At 39.9% G+C, this 18,606-nt stretch overlaps 1 protein-coding gene across 18 annotated transcripts in view; it reads right to left on the bottom strand.

Moving 5' to 3' along the window:
- The window catches only part of LOC311090947 (uncharacterized protein), a 228,180-nt gene that overhangs the window by 187,840 nt on the left and 21,734 nt on the right, over nt 1–18,606 (bottom strand). For 16 of the 18 annotated variants that reach the window (XM_084126594.1, XM_084126605.1, XM_084126600.1 and 13 more), the window contains 4 exons: nt 14,066–14,239; nt 13,205–13,375; nt 1,309–1,482; nt 446–616 (listed from right to left, as the gene is read on the bottom strand). In XM_084126594.1, coding sequence (XP_083982720.1) covers nt 446–616; nt 1,309–1,482; nt 13,205–13,375; nt 14,066–14,239 — 690 coding nt within the window. The remainder of the gene's footprint in view (nt 1–445; nt 617–1,308; nt 1,483–13,204; nt 13,376–14,065; nt 14,240–18,606) is intronic. The other 2 variants (XM_084126607.1, XM_084126608.1) reach the window with 2 other exon arrangements.

Below are 18,606 nucleotides of genomic sequence, written 5' to 3'. Positions count from 1 at the left end.
ATTCAAATTACTAGACAAAAAATTATATCCTGAGAAAAGTGGATTTTGATGGTTTTTCGCCATAGACCTCCATTCATTCTGCACTCGCCCGCGATCACCTCCAGTGGAATTCTAATGGAACTGCAACCAAGATCGATACAATGGGGCTAATAGGAAGTGCCAAGGCTCGCCGTAGACGGGCTCTGCCTGTATGTACTTTCAATGGCAGATTATAAACCTAAGAGAATACTTTATTACTTGAAAGAAGTAAATATACATTAATGAGCACATATATTTTTGAAAGAACTAAGTGTTTTTTGCTAAGAATCAACTAAAAAAGTTACACAGTGTAGCTTTAATAGTTTAATTGACTGTTTAATTTTATTACTTTAAATTGTTCTGGCTCTGTGTGACTGAGGGAAAAAATGCTTAAAAGTAATATAATAAATAAATGAGCAATACTCACGTCAGTGTGTTGAGTTGACAGTGTTTATCCTGCAGTAGAGCAGCGATCTGATTCACTCGTGTGTCTCCTAGTTCATGTCCACTCAGATTCAGCTCTCTCTGGAGTAACGGGTTTTTACCCACAACTCTATTCACATACTGACAGGCTTCCTCAGCAGCAGGACTCACAAACCTGCAGAAGAGGCAACTCAGGTATCAACTAAATGTCCACTGCATTACAAAAAATGATTGATACGATAAAAAACGTAATTATTGTTTTAAAGACAAGCTTAAGTTAGTTATTTAGATACGAAATTTTTCTTTAAACATTTAAATACACAAATAAATATATATTTAAAAGAAACTAGAGCAACACTCAGTCCTAAAGCAAACTCATAAGAACAGAAAGGTCTCACAGAGCAGAAGGGCAAAAGCTCACTAGATCATGATTTTCAGTATGAATACAGAGTGTGAAATTAAGATCTTTCTGTCTTTAAAGCAGGAGGAGTGAGAAACGTCAGCACAGAGAAAACTGGCTTATGAAACTGCATGTTTGTGAACATCTGGAGACTCATAGACCTGGTGCAGAGAGATGCAGTGAATCTGGGGTTGATGGAAAACTATTATTGTTAATTATCAAGGTATACTCCTGAATGTCAGTACACATATACTGACCCATAATGTCTATTTGACCTGTAGCTCGTATCACAACTAAACTGTGTTGACGGTTATCATCATCATGACAGAACCTGCAGCATCTGATCTGATCTTGATCATTTTGATGCAACAAATTGTACAGCTTATTATATAACTAAAATAATATATTAGTTATGAATATTTAGCCTGCATATAGCTAATTTAGTTAATTATTTGATCCCGTCTCACCTCAGTGTCTTCAGTTGACAGTCTGGATCCTGCAGTAAATCACTGAGCTCCTTCACTCCTGATTGTCCAGGATCATTTCCTGTGAGATCCAGCTCTATCAGGTGTGAAGGGTTTGATCTCAGAGCTGAAGCCAGAGCTTTATAACCTTCTTCTGTCACACTGCAGTTAGAGAGTCTAGAACAGAGAGGAAAACATTCAGCTGATTAATCAGTTAAACCTGAACAGTATAAATCCTTAAACTGAATTTAATTTTATTCTTTATACAAATGTATTGAAAGTAGGGCTGAACGATTAATTGCATTTGTGATAATATCCCGATTTGATGAAATGCGATTTTTTTAATCGCAAAGCCGCGATTACACTCTGGTCACGTGACACGCGAGAGTAAACCAGTCTTGCAGATGAAGCATCAACTTGTCACGCTGCACATAGGCCTGGCATAGGTAGGCTACAGGAAATAACAGTTTATGTTTAATTTATGTGATATTGTGTTATAGATTCTCTCCAACGATTCTGTATTGATTAAGATAATTTCAGATTTATGTCTGAGCTTAGTTCTCAACACAGATACGTGATGACGCTACGTGTGCTTTATAAACAACCGTATTCTGCTTGCTTCTAATTCCTTTGTCTCACACACACACACACACACACATGACACCACTCGAACCTTCCAAAAAATAATCTTTCATAAAGTTCGGAAAAGTTGAAGCGAATTACAAGAACATTCGCGAGCTTCATTGCACATGATATGAGATACGCGCGGTCTGCTTGATGTTACTTTTGTAGTGCGCGGTCTCGCCCGCCGGTGTTTTGCTTACAAATGCTCTACGAAGGCATCATATGTCTTTTGGAATGCAGTTGGCTTATATATTACAAATATGAAAATCACCGACAGAAGCTGCTTTCAATTTCAAATACTCACGCGCGCTTTGCGAAGAGCGTTTGAGCATGCGGCTGTGAGCGACTCCGTCTACGTGGTTAAATGTACTTGCATCTCAAAATGCTTTTATGACGCAAAATTAATGTGACACAGTCAGTTATATCTTAAGTTATTAAACAGATAGGACAAACCACATCTTATAATTTCAAAAGAGATGAAAACGTTCAGACAGCCGACTCTTAAATACTGAAAGCACTTTGTTTATTGCTTGTAATATTTTTTTCCCCTCTTTGTTATTTGTTTTGAAGCTATATTAGTTAAAATTATTAACATGTAATTGTATTAATTTAGTTTTTTAATGTGTAATTGTTTATAAAAGTAGGCCTACTTATAATTACATATGTAATTAAATATTTTAAGTTTTATTAATAAGATTAATTAATAAGAAAAAAATTAGATCGGCTCATGAGGTGCCTAAAGATTCCCTTCCCTATTTTACAATGATTTATTGTATATGTATGTATATATCTATACCCGCCCGCGCCGTCAGATCATTTGGACGTGTGCTGTTTTCAAGAGATAACAACGATATAAATACTGTTCGTTTTCTCACACAAACCGCTCGTTTCGTGTCTTAGGCCATCAATGTGTACTTATGATGGGGAATTGTTTCATTTGGACGATGGGGAATTGTTTTAATTTGGACTCTGTGCTTGTGTTTTGAGACAGTGACCATCGACCTGCATTATATGACTGTGGTGTATTCAGTACTATTTAATATGCGCATTAATGTTGTCCCTAAAGACTTGCCGTTGTTGGCTAGTGTGTATTCTGCGCATGTCATAACGAAGTTGGAGCCTGTAATACCCACATGTGGGGTTTGTATGTGATGCCCTGATATTTGATATAAAGCAGTTAAACGCGTGCCTTGCCTAGTTATTTAAGTACACCACATAATTGGCGACGAGGTAAATCGGTTTAGTGAAAATGGCATACTTTTCCCAAAGACCGGACGAGTTCAAGCCGGAGAATGAAACATGGTCTGCCTATGTTGAACGCATGGAGTTGCTGTTCGAAGCTCATGAAGTCAACGATGGAAAAAAAGTCCCAATATTGTTGAGCTCAGTCGGCGCATCAACGTATGGCCTTCTACGCAACCTTGTCCAGCCCGACAAGCCAAAGGACAAAACCTTTAATCAAATTGTGACCATTCTAAAGGATTACTATGAACCTAAACCATTGGTCATCGCCGAGCGTTTCAGGTACCGTAAATGTGTTCAGAAAAGCGGCCAGACAGTGACAGAATATGCTGCTGAGCTGCGTCAACTCGCTGCAAACTGTGATTTCGGGGATAGGCTGGATGAAGCTCTACGTGATGGATTTGTCAGCGGAGTCAGTTCTGAGGCATGCCAGCGCAAATTACTCTCAGAGGATAGACTGACTTTTGCGAGAGCCGTAGAGCTTGCTGTTAATATGGAGACAGCCCACCGAGATGCGCAGCAGTTGCGGAAAGGTGATGACGTCACCGGTGTTCACAAGGTAAAGGAGAGACAGCGCTCGCCCTCAAAACAAGAAGGGTGCTATAGATGTAAAGGAAAGGGTCATAGCGCCGGCGATTGTTTCTATAAAAATGTAAAGTGTCATAAATGTGGCAAAGTCGGGCATATTCAGAAGGCATGCAGGACTGGGGGTCAGACACGTGACAGGCAGGAGAAAAGGGGGAAGAGAAACAGTGAACACAAAGATAAAAAAATGACAGGCTACGTTCGAGCTGACGAAATAGAAGATGACATTCTGATGTTTTCTGTGTTCAGTGCAACTGGTGCTGGCCGACGGCCATACAGGGCAATTTTTGATGTAAATGGAAAAAAAGTGCCTATGGAAATTGACACAGGAGCAGGAGTCAGCATTATATCAGAAAATGTGTATGAGCAGTCATTCTCAGATGTGCCACTGGAGGGCAGCAGCGTCGCACTGAAGGGTTATTCAGGAGAGACTATTCCAGTGAAAGGACAGTTCATTGCAAAAGTGGCTTATGGAAATCAGATTGCTGATCTACCACTTATAGTAGTGGCTGGAGGAGGTCCTTCTCTGTGTGGGCGTGAATGGCTGGATCAAATCAAACTGAATTGGAAAAGGATTAAAAAAGTAACAGAAAGCGTTATACACCCAACAACTAAATCCAAGTCAATTCAAGATGTGTTAAATAAATATGCTGATGTTTTTAAAGACGAGTTGGGGACGTTAAAAGACATTAAAGCAGCAATTTCTGTGAAGCCTGACGCAGTTCCAAAGTTCCATAAAGCCCGTGTCCTACCCTTCGCAATGAAAGAAAGGGTAGAAAAAGAACTGGAACGCCTGGAAAAAGATGGTGTTATCAGCCCTGTGAAGCACAGCGAGTGGGCTGCTCCAGTGGTCCCTGTAACCAAGCGGGACGGTGGACTCCGCTTGTGCGGCGACTATAAAGTAACTGTGAACATGGCTACAAACACTGAAACATATCCACTACCACGCATAGAAGAAGTTCTGGCAGCCTTATGTGGGGGGAAGATATTCTCCAAAATTGACCTGGCAGCCGCCTACCAACAGGTCCTTTTAGATGACGAGTCAAAAAAGTATACAACTGTGAACACGCATAAGGGACTGTTTGTGTACAATCGGCTTTGCTTTGGTATTAATTCTGCTGTCAGTATTTTCCAAAGGATCATGGAGAATGTGATGAAGGATCTCAATGTTGTGGTCTATTTGGATGACTTGCTGGTGATGGGCAGGGACGAAACTGAGCATCTGATGAACCTGGATAGAGTTCTACAGCGGCTGCAAGAAAATGGCCTAAGAGTAAAAAAGGCAAAGTGTGACTTCGGAAAAACACAAATTGAGTACCTGGGTCACGTGTTGGATGGAAAAGGAGTCTACCCTTCTAAAGACAAGGTCAGAGCCGTGCATGATGCTCCAACACCCACAAACATCAAAGAGCTGAGAGCTTTCCTTGGGTTAGTGAACTATTATGGTCGTTTTTTGCCGCAGCAAAGTACTGTTTTGGCCCCACTTTACAGGCTGCTGAAGGACCAAACGAAATGGGGGTGGAGTAAAGTGGAACAGGGCGCTTTTGATAGGTGCAAAGAAATGTTGGCCAGCGACAGGGTGTTAGTTCACTATGATCCGAACTTGCCGCTCTCTCTTGCATGTGACGCTTCAGCGTACGGAATTGGAGCCGTTATTCAGCACACAACGCCTGATGGGCAAGAGCATCCAATAGCCTATGCGTCTCGTACGCTCTCACCGGCTGAGAGGAACTATTCACAAATGGAAAAGGAGGCGTTGAGCCTGGTGTATGGAGTGAAGAAATTCCACCAATATCTGTGGGGGCGAAAGTTTAACTTAATCACCGACCATAAACCTCTGCTCACGCTGTTTGGAGAACATAAAGGACTTCCAACAATGGCAGCAGCGCGTATACAGAGGTGGGCAATTATACTGTCTGCCTATGATTATCACATAATCTATCGCCAGTCAGAAGAACACGGCAACGCAGATGGTCTGTCTCGTGTTCCACTGCCGGAAACTACGGACGCAGGAACAGAGAAAATAACAGCATACCTGCATGCACTAATCTGTGAACACCTGGAAGATGCACCACTGAGTGCAAAACAGATTTCCAAGGCAACCCGCAAAGATGCAGAGCTATCTAAGCTGTACAGATACATCATGGAAGGGTGGCCAAAAGAAATACCAGAAGAACTGAAAGTGTACTACAAAAAAAGAGAGGAACTATCTGTTGAGCAAGGTTGTGTTCTATGGGGAACAAGAGTAGTGGTGCCTACAAAGCTGAGAACAGCAGTACTTAAGGAGATCCACAGTGGACATCCTGGCATTGTAAAGATGAAGACCATTGCAAGGCAGTATGTCTGGTGGCCGCATGTAGACATGGACGTTGAAAAGCTCTGTAAGCAGTGTGACCGGTGTCAGTTGGAGCAGCGTATGCCACGCCCAGTTCCTCTGCACCCCTGGGAGTTTCCGGGAGAGGTTTGGAAAAGGCTCCACATTGACTTTGCAGGTCCGTTCATGGGTCACATGTTTATGGTAGTTGTAGACGCATATTCTAAGTGGCTGGAGGTTTTCAAAATGGCACAAATAACATCCTCCGCAACCATTTCAAGGCTTCGGAGACTTTTTGCGTCATATGGATTACCGGAGCAAGTTGTCACAGACAACGCCACAACCTTCACGTCAGAGGAGTTTCAGCTGTTCATGAAAAGGAACGGTATCCTTCACACAACTGGTGCGCCGCGGCATCCAGCTACCAATGGCCTCGCTGAGCGGTATGTTGCCACTTTCAAAGCAGGCATGAAAAAGCTGAATGGAGAGGATTTGAGTGTTGAGGACAAAATCTCGCATTTCCTACTGCGATATCGCACAACTCCCAATAGTGCAACTGGAGAGTCACCCGCAGATTTGCACCTAAAGAGACATGTGCGTTCGCGGTTGGACTTTCTAAAGCCAAACATCGCCATGAGGGTGAGGAGGAGGCAGTATCAGCAGAAGGAAGAACATGACAATCGGGCTGTTGAGAGACAGTTTGATGTGGATGAACCGGTGTATCTACGAAATACTGCAGGGGATAAACCCAAATGGATCCCAGGAGTAGTTACACAACAGACAGGTCCAGTGTCGTACCGGGTGCAGGGAGAGTTAACTGACCAGGTATACAGGCGTCATGGAGACCAGTTGCGACCTCGTTACCCTCAGGGTGATTCAGACCCAGAGCCTCAAGGAGCAACTCAGTCAGCTGAGCAGGAGAGTGACCTTGCTGTGTCAGTCTCCGCAACACCTGCACCAACACCACCTTTTACGTTGGACCAGCCCGGGCTGCCTGATCCAGAGACTGTGACTTTGAGGCGCTCGGAGCGCGCGACTAAGCAACCGTCACGTTACAGAGATTAAAGATAGTAATGATTCTGGGACTTGTTACTTAAGAGGGTTTGTGTTATTGTAAAGTTAACATGTTTTGTTTAAATTGCCGGTCGTTAAATTAACCGGAGTAAAATCACTATTCTGTGAAAGAAGTATAGTTTTAAGTTGGGGTGTACTGTATGTTAATGCACTATGTGGGGATTACCTTTAATTTTAAAGGGGAGGTAATGTGGTGTATTCAGTACTATTTAATATGCGCATTAATGTTGTCCCTAAAGACTTGCCGTTGTTGGCTAGTGTGTATTCTGCGCATGTCATAACGAAGTTGGAGCCTGTAATACCCACATGTGGGGTTTTGTATGTGATGCCCTGATATTTGATATAAAGCAGTTAAACGCGTGCCTTGCCTAGTTATTTAAGTACACCACAATGACTGACAGACAAGAACGGTTTGACCTAAAAATATCAAAATTGAAACTACTGCGGAAACAAAGACACCTACATCTTGGATGCCCTTGAGGTAAGCTAAAACATATCAAAAATTAATTTCAAAGTGAACTATCCCTTTAAGCTGCAACCCCACTTTTGAAAAATCCCCAGAAATGACATACCCAAACTGAAACAGATACAGTTCAAGAACCCTTTGTACTAAAAGCACAAGTATGATCTAATTTGAAAGCTGACACCTGGCAGTTTATTGTAAATGTAGAATTAATTATTGTCATAATGAAAAAAAATTGTTATAAATAGCTTCAAAGTTTTGTAAAGTTATTAGAAATTTATTTTTATGAAACATCCAAATGAAAATAAAATTGAAGTTGGCACTGTAGCAATCTAGAAATGCACTACAGCTAAAGCCACATGTCTGACCATGTTATATGTAAAATCTGGAGATGATAAGTCTAAAACTCTGTATTTAGTTAAATATTTTTCAAGATCAAGTCATATGACTATTTTGATTAGACTCTAAAATGCAACTGATGTGTAGTCGTCATCTATTCAGTCTTTTGTCTCTATTTTTTTTGTGGTGCAAACGAGCCCCATTCAGTCTCAGTCTCTCCTGCACACATTCACACCTCTCCAGCCTGGTTATGGCTCTAAATATGCATTTCTTTTGTCTGCATTATAACGACTGGCTATTCACAGGCTATTCATATGGATTCAATCCCTAATTTCTTTTATCAAAGTTCTCACTTCAAATGCCCTTCTTGAATAAAGAAACATTTCAGTAAGCATTCCTATTCAGAAAAAAATCATAAAAGAATAACTGCTAACTTAGGTGGCAGGTGCACCTGGGCTAGCTAGCATGTTAGCTTAGCACACCATCAATACACGACCATTTATGAGATTAAAACCATGTTTGTGCTCCAAACTTACTTTATAACGCAAGTCGAGTGTTTTAAATAATCTTCTGTGATCTAATTTGGCTTCAGATAAAAAAAAATCAGACAGAAAATATATTATTTTATAGTATTCTGCACGATGATAAAGTCTATATCGATTAGCATTACATTATTAATATAATCTATTATTATGAAAATACCTGGCATGGCTTGAAGAACACAGGCAAATCAAATATCATTGCAATCATGTTTATTGTCTTCAAAACGTCAAAAAGCATGTTACAGCGATCTCTCTGTTAGCTGCATAGACAGTATATAAACTGGACACAGCGACCCCATAGGTTTCAACGGAGAGAAGTTGAAGCACATTAGAAGCAGTCACTTCCTGATTGCCGAGCGTACTGCGCAGACTCAAACTGAGCTTGACGACGTGGATGTGACGTGAGCAGCCTGCCTGACAGTTGTAAGTTTTCTAGTAGCTGTGCCAAGCGAAATCGGAACCATTCCCTTCCGAATCTCGCAGAGACGGAGAGTGTGAGTAGGAGCTGTCCATGAGCTAGGAGCAGGAGCAACGTCATGACTCTCTATGGGCTTCTCCATTTACTTTATCGGACTTTATGCCTCCACGTCCCCCCGATTGATTGCGAGCTTCTCTTCCTGTCTCTACGGTAATTTCCAGAGAGTCGCGTGGTTATGACGCAATCGTTAGCCTACTTTTACAAAAACTGCTTCTACGGGGCCATAACGTAAGATACAAGGTAATGGAGCCTTTTATACATTGTCGTGTTTCTTTAGAAATAAACAATGGACAAATGGAGTCTTTAAACGCCTCAGATGTAAAGTTATTCGCTGTCAAAGTGACGCGAAAATGAATGGGAGTCAATGGGATGCTAACTGCAGGTGAAGGCTTGTTAGCCAATGGCGGCTCCCGGGGGTACCTTCAAAATAATATGAAACCCTGACCGCCTGGTTAGCTGTGTGTGTCCGTGACTTCCTGGAATGTCACATGATTATGGCTCTTCTTCATGCTCATTATATGGACTATTATTGTGCATATAGCGCCCTCAGGCTGCTGGTATGAATTGAAAACACAATAGATCAGAGTATGAAAGCGTTCATAATTATTACATCGACGCATTTGGGTATAAATTCAGTAAATATTATTCCTGTCTATAGAAATATGATGTAAATCTATGAGAATCTATCAATATTTCTCCAAATCTGCACATTTTTGAGCTAAAAGCCCTGAGGGACGTTGTTTTGTCAAGAGTTGTCATGACGACAGCACAGGAGTTTTTTTCCGAATGAAAGCGGCTGACGCTCATAATTCATATTAAAGGTATCAACGCATTTTTCCATTTTATAACTCCTGACACAAATTAAGACATAACTGTCACTATAAGTTTCTCAGAATACAATAGTGATCAAATACTGAAACTTGAGTCTTATATCTTTTTAATGATGTATAGTTTGTCAAGGTATAACATTAAATCTGATAGTAACTTTGAACTAAATAAATTAAAAAAACGCTTCAGTGCGCCGACGCACTGGCGAAGGTTAACAGGTTTTAATTTAAACAATTAAAATGTCTCATTGCAATATTTTACATACTCATAATTACTTTTGCTGGTTCTTTGTGACAGCTTTTAGGTGCCGTTTACATGAACACGTCACTGCATCAGCACCGAAAACATAGAGAGAGAGTTTCTTTGTTTACCAGTTCTGTCTAACAAAGTATTAGATATGACTGACAGAGATTGTAAACTAATGAAGACGGAGAATGTGAGTGAGCGCTGTGTGATCAGGCGCTGGTGTTCTCAGCACCACCCGTCAAAATAAAAGTCCCGCTTCCAACACATCGGCCAATCAGAAAAACGTATCGGCCGATGCCGATATTTTAAAAGTGCCAAATATCGGCCTATATATCGGCCTTGGCGATATATCGGTCGACCACTAATGACGATGATGACTAAACAGGTGACACAACTGAACTGATAATGACGTAACCATAGAAAGGCAAATAGGAACCAAGCAAAACTCGAACTGAAAGTCCAAACAAACGCTGACACGTGACAGGGACAACTAATATATGATGTGGTAATATATATGTACTTCATTTAAGCCTGTTTTATAAAAATCTCAATGTTTTATATTATAACCTTTCAGAATTTCATCTTACTTGTTGGCAATATACATAACATCTGTACCAAATTACATTATTTCCCCAATTATTTTTCCACAAGTATGAGTATGAGCTAATATATAATTCTATACAAGTCATTAAAGTCTGGTGTATCATATGATACAAGACAAACATGCAAACATTTTTACATGGTCTTTTATATTTTTTCTAAAGGTTTGATAAACTGTTAAATAAAAAAAAATAAAAAAATCTGACTATTATTTCATATGTCAGGCTTTACAGGGATAAGTTCATGTTCATGACGAGGAATCACTATAGAGTAATGTAGATAAAGACATGTTTCAGATGAGAGCAAAACATGACAAAATATATTAAAGGTCCCGTTCTTCGTGATCCCATGTTTCAAACTTTAGTTAGTGTGTAATGTTGTTGTTAGAGTATAAATAATATCTGTATAAAATTATAAAGCTCAAAGTTCAATGCCAAGCGAGATATTTTATTTAACAGAAGCCTACAGCGAACGGACGATTTGGACTACATCCCTCTACTTCCTTCTTTAATGACGTCACTAGAACAGTTTTTTGACTAACCTCTGCCCACAGGAATACACAAAAAGGGGGGCGTGGTCTTGTTACGCTCCCACGGAGAAGAGGAAGAGTTGCGTTTGTAGAGTGTGTTTGTCACCATGTCATCGAGACGCTGTTATTTTCATCCCGAGTCAAATCACCTTTGTTTGGCCTTCCCTGAGCGCATGCATCTCCACGTTATGGTAAGAGGCGTGACCTTTCCGGGCAACCAGAGCCGGACAGTAACGGAGTACATTTACTTGAGTACAGTACTTAAGTACAATTTTGAGGGATCTGTACTTTACTCGAGTATCATTTTTGGGGAGTACTCATGACTTTACTCAAGTACATTTGAGTGGCAAATATTGTACTCTTTACTCCACTACATTTCTATCCATAACTGTGAGTACCCGTTACTTCTTCTAAAAAAAAAAAAAAAAAAGGAAAAAAGAAACATCTCGGAAACCCTCAATTTGTTGTTTCCCTCTCAAATGTGATTGAATTGTGCAGGCGCCACTGATTGGGACAGCCTATCAGCAATCACCTTCAGCTTTCCGCCAAAGTCAGCTCCATGGTCAGATTTAGATAAGAGACGAAACCATGGACGAAACAATGGATGAAGAAGCAGCAGGTCCATCCCAGGAACGATATTTTTTTTCCCAGGATGGTAGGGGAAGACTCAAAGTGAATGATTATTCATTAGGGAAGTCATCCCTGATTGGTCTTAACTCCAGTGACGGGTAGGTTTAGGGGCGGGGTTAGGGAGGTCATAAGACCCCCAGTGACGGGTAGGTTTAGGGGTAGGTCATCAGACCAATCAGGGATGACTTCCCTAATGAATATTCATGAGTCTTCCCCTACCATCCTGGGAAAAAAAATATTGCATCCCGGGAATGTGCCAACCTATGGCCCCACCTCGCCAGACTATTTAAATTTTCTGAACAAGTTAATGATAGTTTTCGCTTCAAGTGTTTGCTGTGTTTACCAATGTAAGCACTGTGGCAGTAGTAATGCAATATTTAGAAAATGTAATCTTGTACTCTTGATACTCAAGTACTTTTAAAAACAAGTACTTTAGTACTTTTACTTAAGTAGACATCTGACTGTAGTACTTTTACTTGTACTTGAGTAAAATTTAGCAAGGGGTATCTGTACTTTTACTCAAGTAATGTAGCTGTGTACTTTGTCCGCCTCTGCGAGCAACGTGCGCTAAGCTGCTGTTGAATCACAACACAGGAACCGCTGGCACAATCAGAACTCGTTACGTATTTCTGAAGGAGGGACAGAAATCTAGGAAATTGGATAATGAAACACTGATTAAAATTAAGATACAATTAATACAAAACGAAATTCGCTTTAAAGAAAGGCTTTGTGCTTTCTGTTTGAGGTCTCTGTGAAAGTTTTAAAGCAGTCTTATAGCCTGGATTGATGGCTCGCAACATCGCAATATATATCGTTGGGGAAAAATATCGCAATGTAATTTTTTCCCAATATCTGTTGCATAAATTACATTGCGATATTTTTTTCCCAACGATATATATTGCGATATTGCGAGCCATCAATCCAGGCTATAAGACTGCTTTAAAACTTTCACAGAGACCTCAAACAGAAAGCACAAAGCTTTTCTTTAAAGCGAATTTCATTTTGTATTAATTGTATCTTAATTTTAATCAGTGTTTCATTATCCAATTTCCTAGATTTAATAAATAAAAAGTAAATATAGCAGACAATAGATAATCACGACACGGAGGCGCCAGCGCCTGAACTGGAGCTTAAGCTTTTTTCTTTAAACATTTAAATACACAAATAATTTAAATGTAGTACCTACTCCCATAGTACGCGATTTCGGACACAGCTTTAGTCCATATATGGAACACATGAAAAAGTGCCATAATCATGTGACATTCTGGGGATTTTTCAAAAGTGGGGTTGCAGCTTAATAGTTTAATTGACTGTTTAATTGTATTACTTTAAATTGTTCTGGCTCTGTGTGACTGAGGGAAAAAATGCTTAAAAGTAATATAATAAATAAATGAGCAATACTCACGTCAGTGTGTTGAGTTGACAGTGTTTATCCTGCAGTAGAGCAGCGATCTGATTCACTCGTGTGTCTCCTAGTTCATGTCCACTCAGATTCAGCTCTCTCTGGAGTAACGGGTTTATACCCACAACTCTATTCACATACTGACAGGCTTCCTCAGCAGCAGGACTCACAAACCTGCAGAAGAGGCAATTCAGGTATCAACTAAATGTCCACTGCATTACAAAAAATGATTGATACGATAAAAAACGTAATTATTGTTTTAAAGACAAGCTTAAGTTAGTTATTTAGATACGAAATTTTTCTTTAAACATTTAAATACACAAATAAATATATATTTAAAAGAAACTAGAGCAACACTCAGTCCTAAAGCAAACTCATAAGAACAGAAAGGTCTCACAGAGCAGAAGGGCAAAAGCTCACTAGATCATGATTTTCAGTATGAATACAGAGTGTGAAATTAAGATCTTTCTGTCTTTAAAGCAGGAGGAGTGAAAAACGTCAGCACAGAGAAAACTGGCTTGTGAAACTGCATGTTTGTGAACATCTGGAGACTCATAGACCTGCTGTAGAGAGATGCAGTGAATCTGGGCTATAAACTATTATTGTTAATTATTAAGGTATACTCCTGAATGTCAGCACACATATACTGACCCATAATGTCTATTTGACCTGTAGCTCGTATCACAACTAAACTGTGTTGACGGTTATCATCATCATCATGACAGAACCTGCAGCATCTGATCTGATCTTCATCATTTTGATGCAACAAATTGTACAGCTTATTATATAACTAAAATAATATATTAGTTATGAATATTTAGCCTGCATATAGCTAATTTAGTTAATTATTTGATCCCGTCTCACCTCAGTGTCTTCAGTTGACAGTCTGGATCCTGCAGTAAATCACTGAGCTCCTTCACTCCTGATTGTCCAGGATCATTTCCTGTGAGATCCAGCTCTATCAGGTGTGAAGGGTTTGATCTCAGAGCTGAAGCCAGAGCTTTATAACCTTCTTCTATCACACTGCAGTTAGAGAGTCTAGAATAGAGAGGAAAACATTCAGCTGATTAATCAGTTAAATCTGAACAATATAAATCCTTAAACTGAATTTAATTTTATTCTTTATACAAATGTATTGAAAGTCAGTTGCAAAAACTGACAATTGAATATGGACGCATGGAAATAGAAAAAAACACAAGCAAATTTACAAAACATCTTCATCAGTTTGACAGCACATGTGCTGCAAATATTCAAAACACAACCGAATACACAAACGTACTGCAAATGGCAGACCAACAACGCAAATATCTACAGTAGTGTTTTTTTATTATTTATTTTGTATTATTATTTATTGGTTGTATTGTATTTGCAGCATGTGTTGTGAAACTGATGTTTTCTTAAAGGAACACTCCACCCATTGTATTAAGCTTTGCAATGTTAGAAACCCAGTCATACTATTGAATGGTCGTGCAACATTTTCTCATTTTCCCCTGAGACGAGAGAAATCTGTATTTACCTCTTTACACTTCCTCCCACAACGATGCAAAAATTGTCATTCAATTGTCTTTTTCCTGTAGTTTTTATTTTTCCACTTATCTGGCTGAGATTTTCTTCCCCTCTCAATAAAATGCTGTACTTTGCATTTGTGTAGTGTCATTATTTTATTATTCCTTGCACAATATATAAGTATTACACAGGGATAATTTCTGGTTCAGTTTTGGGGACTGGTATAATATTGGCCCCGTTATGGCTGTTTTCTGGGTAAGTTGTGGCTGAGTTCTGGGGTAAAGCTGGTGGCAGTTTGGCCTTTGTCTGGCTGACATCTGGGGATTACGGTGTTGTTTTGGGCCAGTTCTGGATAATATCTGGGTACATTGTAAAACTCTGGTTGAGTTTTGGTCTGCTTCCGGCATTGATCTGGTTGATTTTCGGCAAACAGCACTTGGGCCAACCTTGGACCGTAATTCCATGCGGTATGTGGGCCAAAATCTCAGCCGAAATTTAGCCAGATCCGGCCCAAAGCCAATTTGCTATCTGGGGCGAACCGGCATGACTCCCAGTCACACCGGCCGTCGCCGCCACCAAAAAAACTAAACCACTTTAAGCTACACCACTAACGATAACAAAAATATTAAATAAGACTAAAACAACATAGAAAAAAAGATAGAAAGATAGAAAACAACACTCACGCAAAAACCACGCTCCCACTCTCGCATCCACTCGCCCAACTTCCGCTCAGAGAGAGAGAGAGAGAGAGAACGAGAGAGAGTGTGTGAGAGAGAGGAGAGAGAGAGAGAAATAGAGAGAGTGTGTGTGTGAGAGAGAGAGAGAGCGAGAGAGAGAGAGAAATAGAGAGAGTGAGAGAGAGAGAGAGAGAGAGTGTGTGAGACAGAGAGAGAGAGAGAGAGAGAGAGAGTGTGTGAGACAGAGAGAGAGAGAGAGAGAAATAGAGTGTGTGTGAGAGAGAGAGAGAGAGAGAGAGTGTGTGAGAGAGAGAGAGAGAGAGTCACACATTGGGTCACATCTTAATTTGTGGAGATCTCAATGCAAGAACTGGAAAAGAGAAAGACTACATCGAAGTAGATGGAAACAAACACATATTTGGTCAAATCTCCCCAGTCCCAGCTCACGCAATACCACAAAGACAAAGTTTTGACAATATTATAAACAAAAACGGAAGACAAGTTCTCCAGATATGCAAAAGCCTAGGCTTATACATAGTTAATGGAAGGACCCGTGGTGACTCTCTGGGTAGAATGACCTATTCCTCTGTGTTAGGTAACAGTGTGGTGGACTATACGATAACCGATATCGACACAGAGGATATCAATGCATTTGTAGTTTCACCACAACTTCCCTTTTCAGATCACTGCCAAACAACTCTTTATTTAAATAAGTCTACAAAGTATAGCTTTGTACAAGAATCAGAAACCAGCAAAATGTATGACCTCCACCAAAAATATATATGGAAAAAATGCAGCAACATAGAGAATTATTTAACTGCACTTGAGAGTACAGAAATCAAATCCAAACTTATTATCTTCAGACTTATTAAATTCCCATGCACAAAAGATGGAGTAAATTTGGCTACACAGCATTTAAACAATATATTTGATGAATTAGCTACAAAATCAAATCTCAAAATAATTAACTATAGTAACAAAATTACAAAACACAAACCCTCAAAAGAAAAATGGTATGATAATGAATGCGTTTATGCTAGAAAACAACTAAGACTATTATCAAACCAAAAACACAGAGAACCCCATGAGAGTCAGATACGGGTCCAATACCATCAGGCACTAAAAAACTACAAAATACTGATCAATAAGAAAAAAGAGCTTTACAGATCTGAAGAACTTAACAAAATAGAAGAAGCCATTGACCAAAACGTCTTTTGGAATTTGTGGAATAAATTCAGTCCAAGACAAACTAAAGATAAATTAACAATACAAAATGGTTTGATCTGGAAAAATCACTTTGAATTTTTGCATAAGAATATTGATTATAGTGCAATCACCCCCCAACAACACTCAGTAGTTGAAAAACTTCACCACTTAGAGGAAAAGGTGAAAGACTACCAAAACCCCCTAGATACAGTAATAACTCTAGCAGAAATACAGAGCCAACTGAAGGCTCTGAAGGCTGGAAAGACTTGTGGAGTGGACAGCATCTGCCCTGAGATGCTAAAGCACAGTAGCCCTGCACTGCAGGCAGCTCTCCACAAGCTGTTCAACCTCGTTCTGGAGTCTGGTTATTTCCCTGAGATCTGGAACCATGGACTCATCACCCCTATTTTCAAAAATGGCGACAGATTGGACCCTAACAACTACAGAGGCATTAGTGTGAACAGTAGTCTGGGGAAGGTTTTCTGCAGTATTATTAACGCCAGAATACTGTCCTTTCTCACCGAGCACAATGTCTTAAGTAAAAATCAAATTGGCTTTTTACCAAAATATCGTACATCAGACCACATTTATACTCTCCACACCCTTATTAAAAACTACACCAAAATTAAAAATGGGAAAATATTTGCATGTTTTATAGACTTCAAAAAAGCTTTTGACACAATATGGCATGATGGGCTTTTTTACAAACTTATCGAAAGCGGGATAGGGGGTAAAGTCTATGACACTATTAAATCACTGTACACAGAAAATAAATGTGCAGTAAAAATTGGCTCCAAAAGAACAGAATTCTTCAAGCAAGGGCGTGGCGTGAGACAGGGATGCAGTTTGAGTCCAACACTGTTTAACATTTACATCAATGAACTAGCAACCATGTTGGAACAATCTGCAGCCCCAGGTCTCACTCTTCATGATACCAACATCAAGTTCCTGCTCTATGCCGATGATCTGGTTCTGTTGTCCCCAACAGAAGAAGGTTTACAACGGGGCCTGTCCGTCCTAGAGCAGTACTGTCAGAAATGGGCACTGACAGTCAATCTGAAAAAGACCAGTGTTATGGTATTTCAGAGGAGAGCCAGATCTCTGGGAAATAGACAGAGTTACAACTTCACTCTGGGCAACACCAGACTAGAACAAAAGGGTTCATATAATTACTTAGGGGTTGAAATTAGTGCATCAGGGAGTTTCAACCTGGCCATAAACACACTGTGTAATAAAGCTCGGAGAGCTTTGTATGCAATCAAATGCAAATTTGGAAAAACAAATATCCCCGCAAGAATTTGGCTAAAAATCTACAATTTTCTGATAACACCAATAATGCTCTACGGAAGCGAAGTTTGGGGCCCGATTTCGAAACCAGAATTTAAAAACTGGGATAAAACTCCCACTGAAAAACTGCAACTGGAATTCTGTAAAATGATTCTAAAAGTTCGCCCAAACACCCCAAACAATGCATGCAGAGCAGAACTCTGTATATTCCCTCTGAATATTCAAATCCAAAAAAGGTCAATTAAATTTTGGCAGCATTTAAATCAAGCTGATAAAAATTCCATTGCATACAAAGCTCTCCTGAGCAGCCAGCGGGGTTCAGACGTCCACCCCCTGGACCAGCTGGCTCAGAGGTACACGGAGATAAACACAGTCAGTAGTGGACAGACAGGTAGAGAGAGAGACAGGTACACTGAGCATCAGAGTCGCCACAGACACAGTCCTCAGTCTTCAATCAAAAGATTTGAAACTAAATTAAAAGACGAGTATACAGAACAATGGCAAAATGAAAATAAAATACAACACAAACTCCTCTGTTATCAGTCCCTGAACAGAGATATCCAATTGGCCGAATATCTCAAAACAAAAAATCCAAAAGAAATACGAATTTTAACAAAATACAGAGTCAGTGACCACGAGCTGGAAATTGAAAGAGGTAGACATTTAAAAGTGTGGAGACCAAGAGAGGAACGAGTCTGTACTCACTGCCACCAGGATATCGAAACAGAA

The sequence above is a fragment of the Abramis brama genome (genome assembly GCF_963993115.1).
Source record: "Abramis brama genome assembly, chromosome: 1".
NCBI lineage: Eukaryota > Metazoa > Chordata > Actinopteri > Cypriniformes > Leuciscidae > Abramis > Abramis brama.
This window is presented reverse-complemented; position numbering and strand designations above follow the sequence as displayed.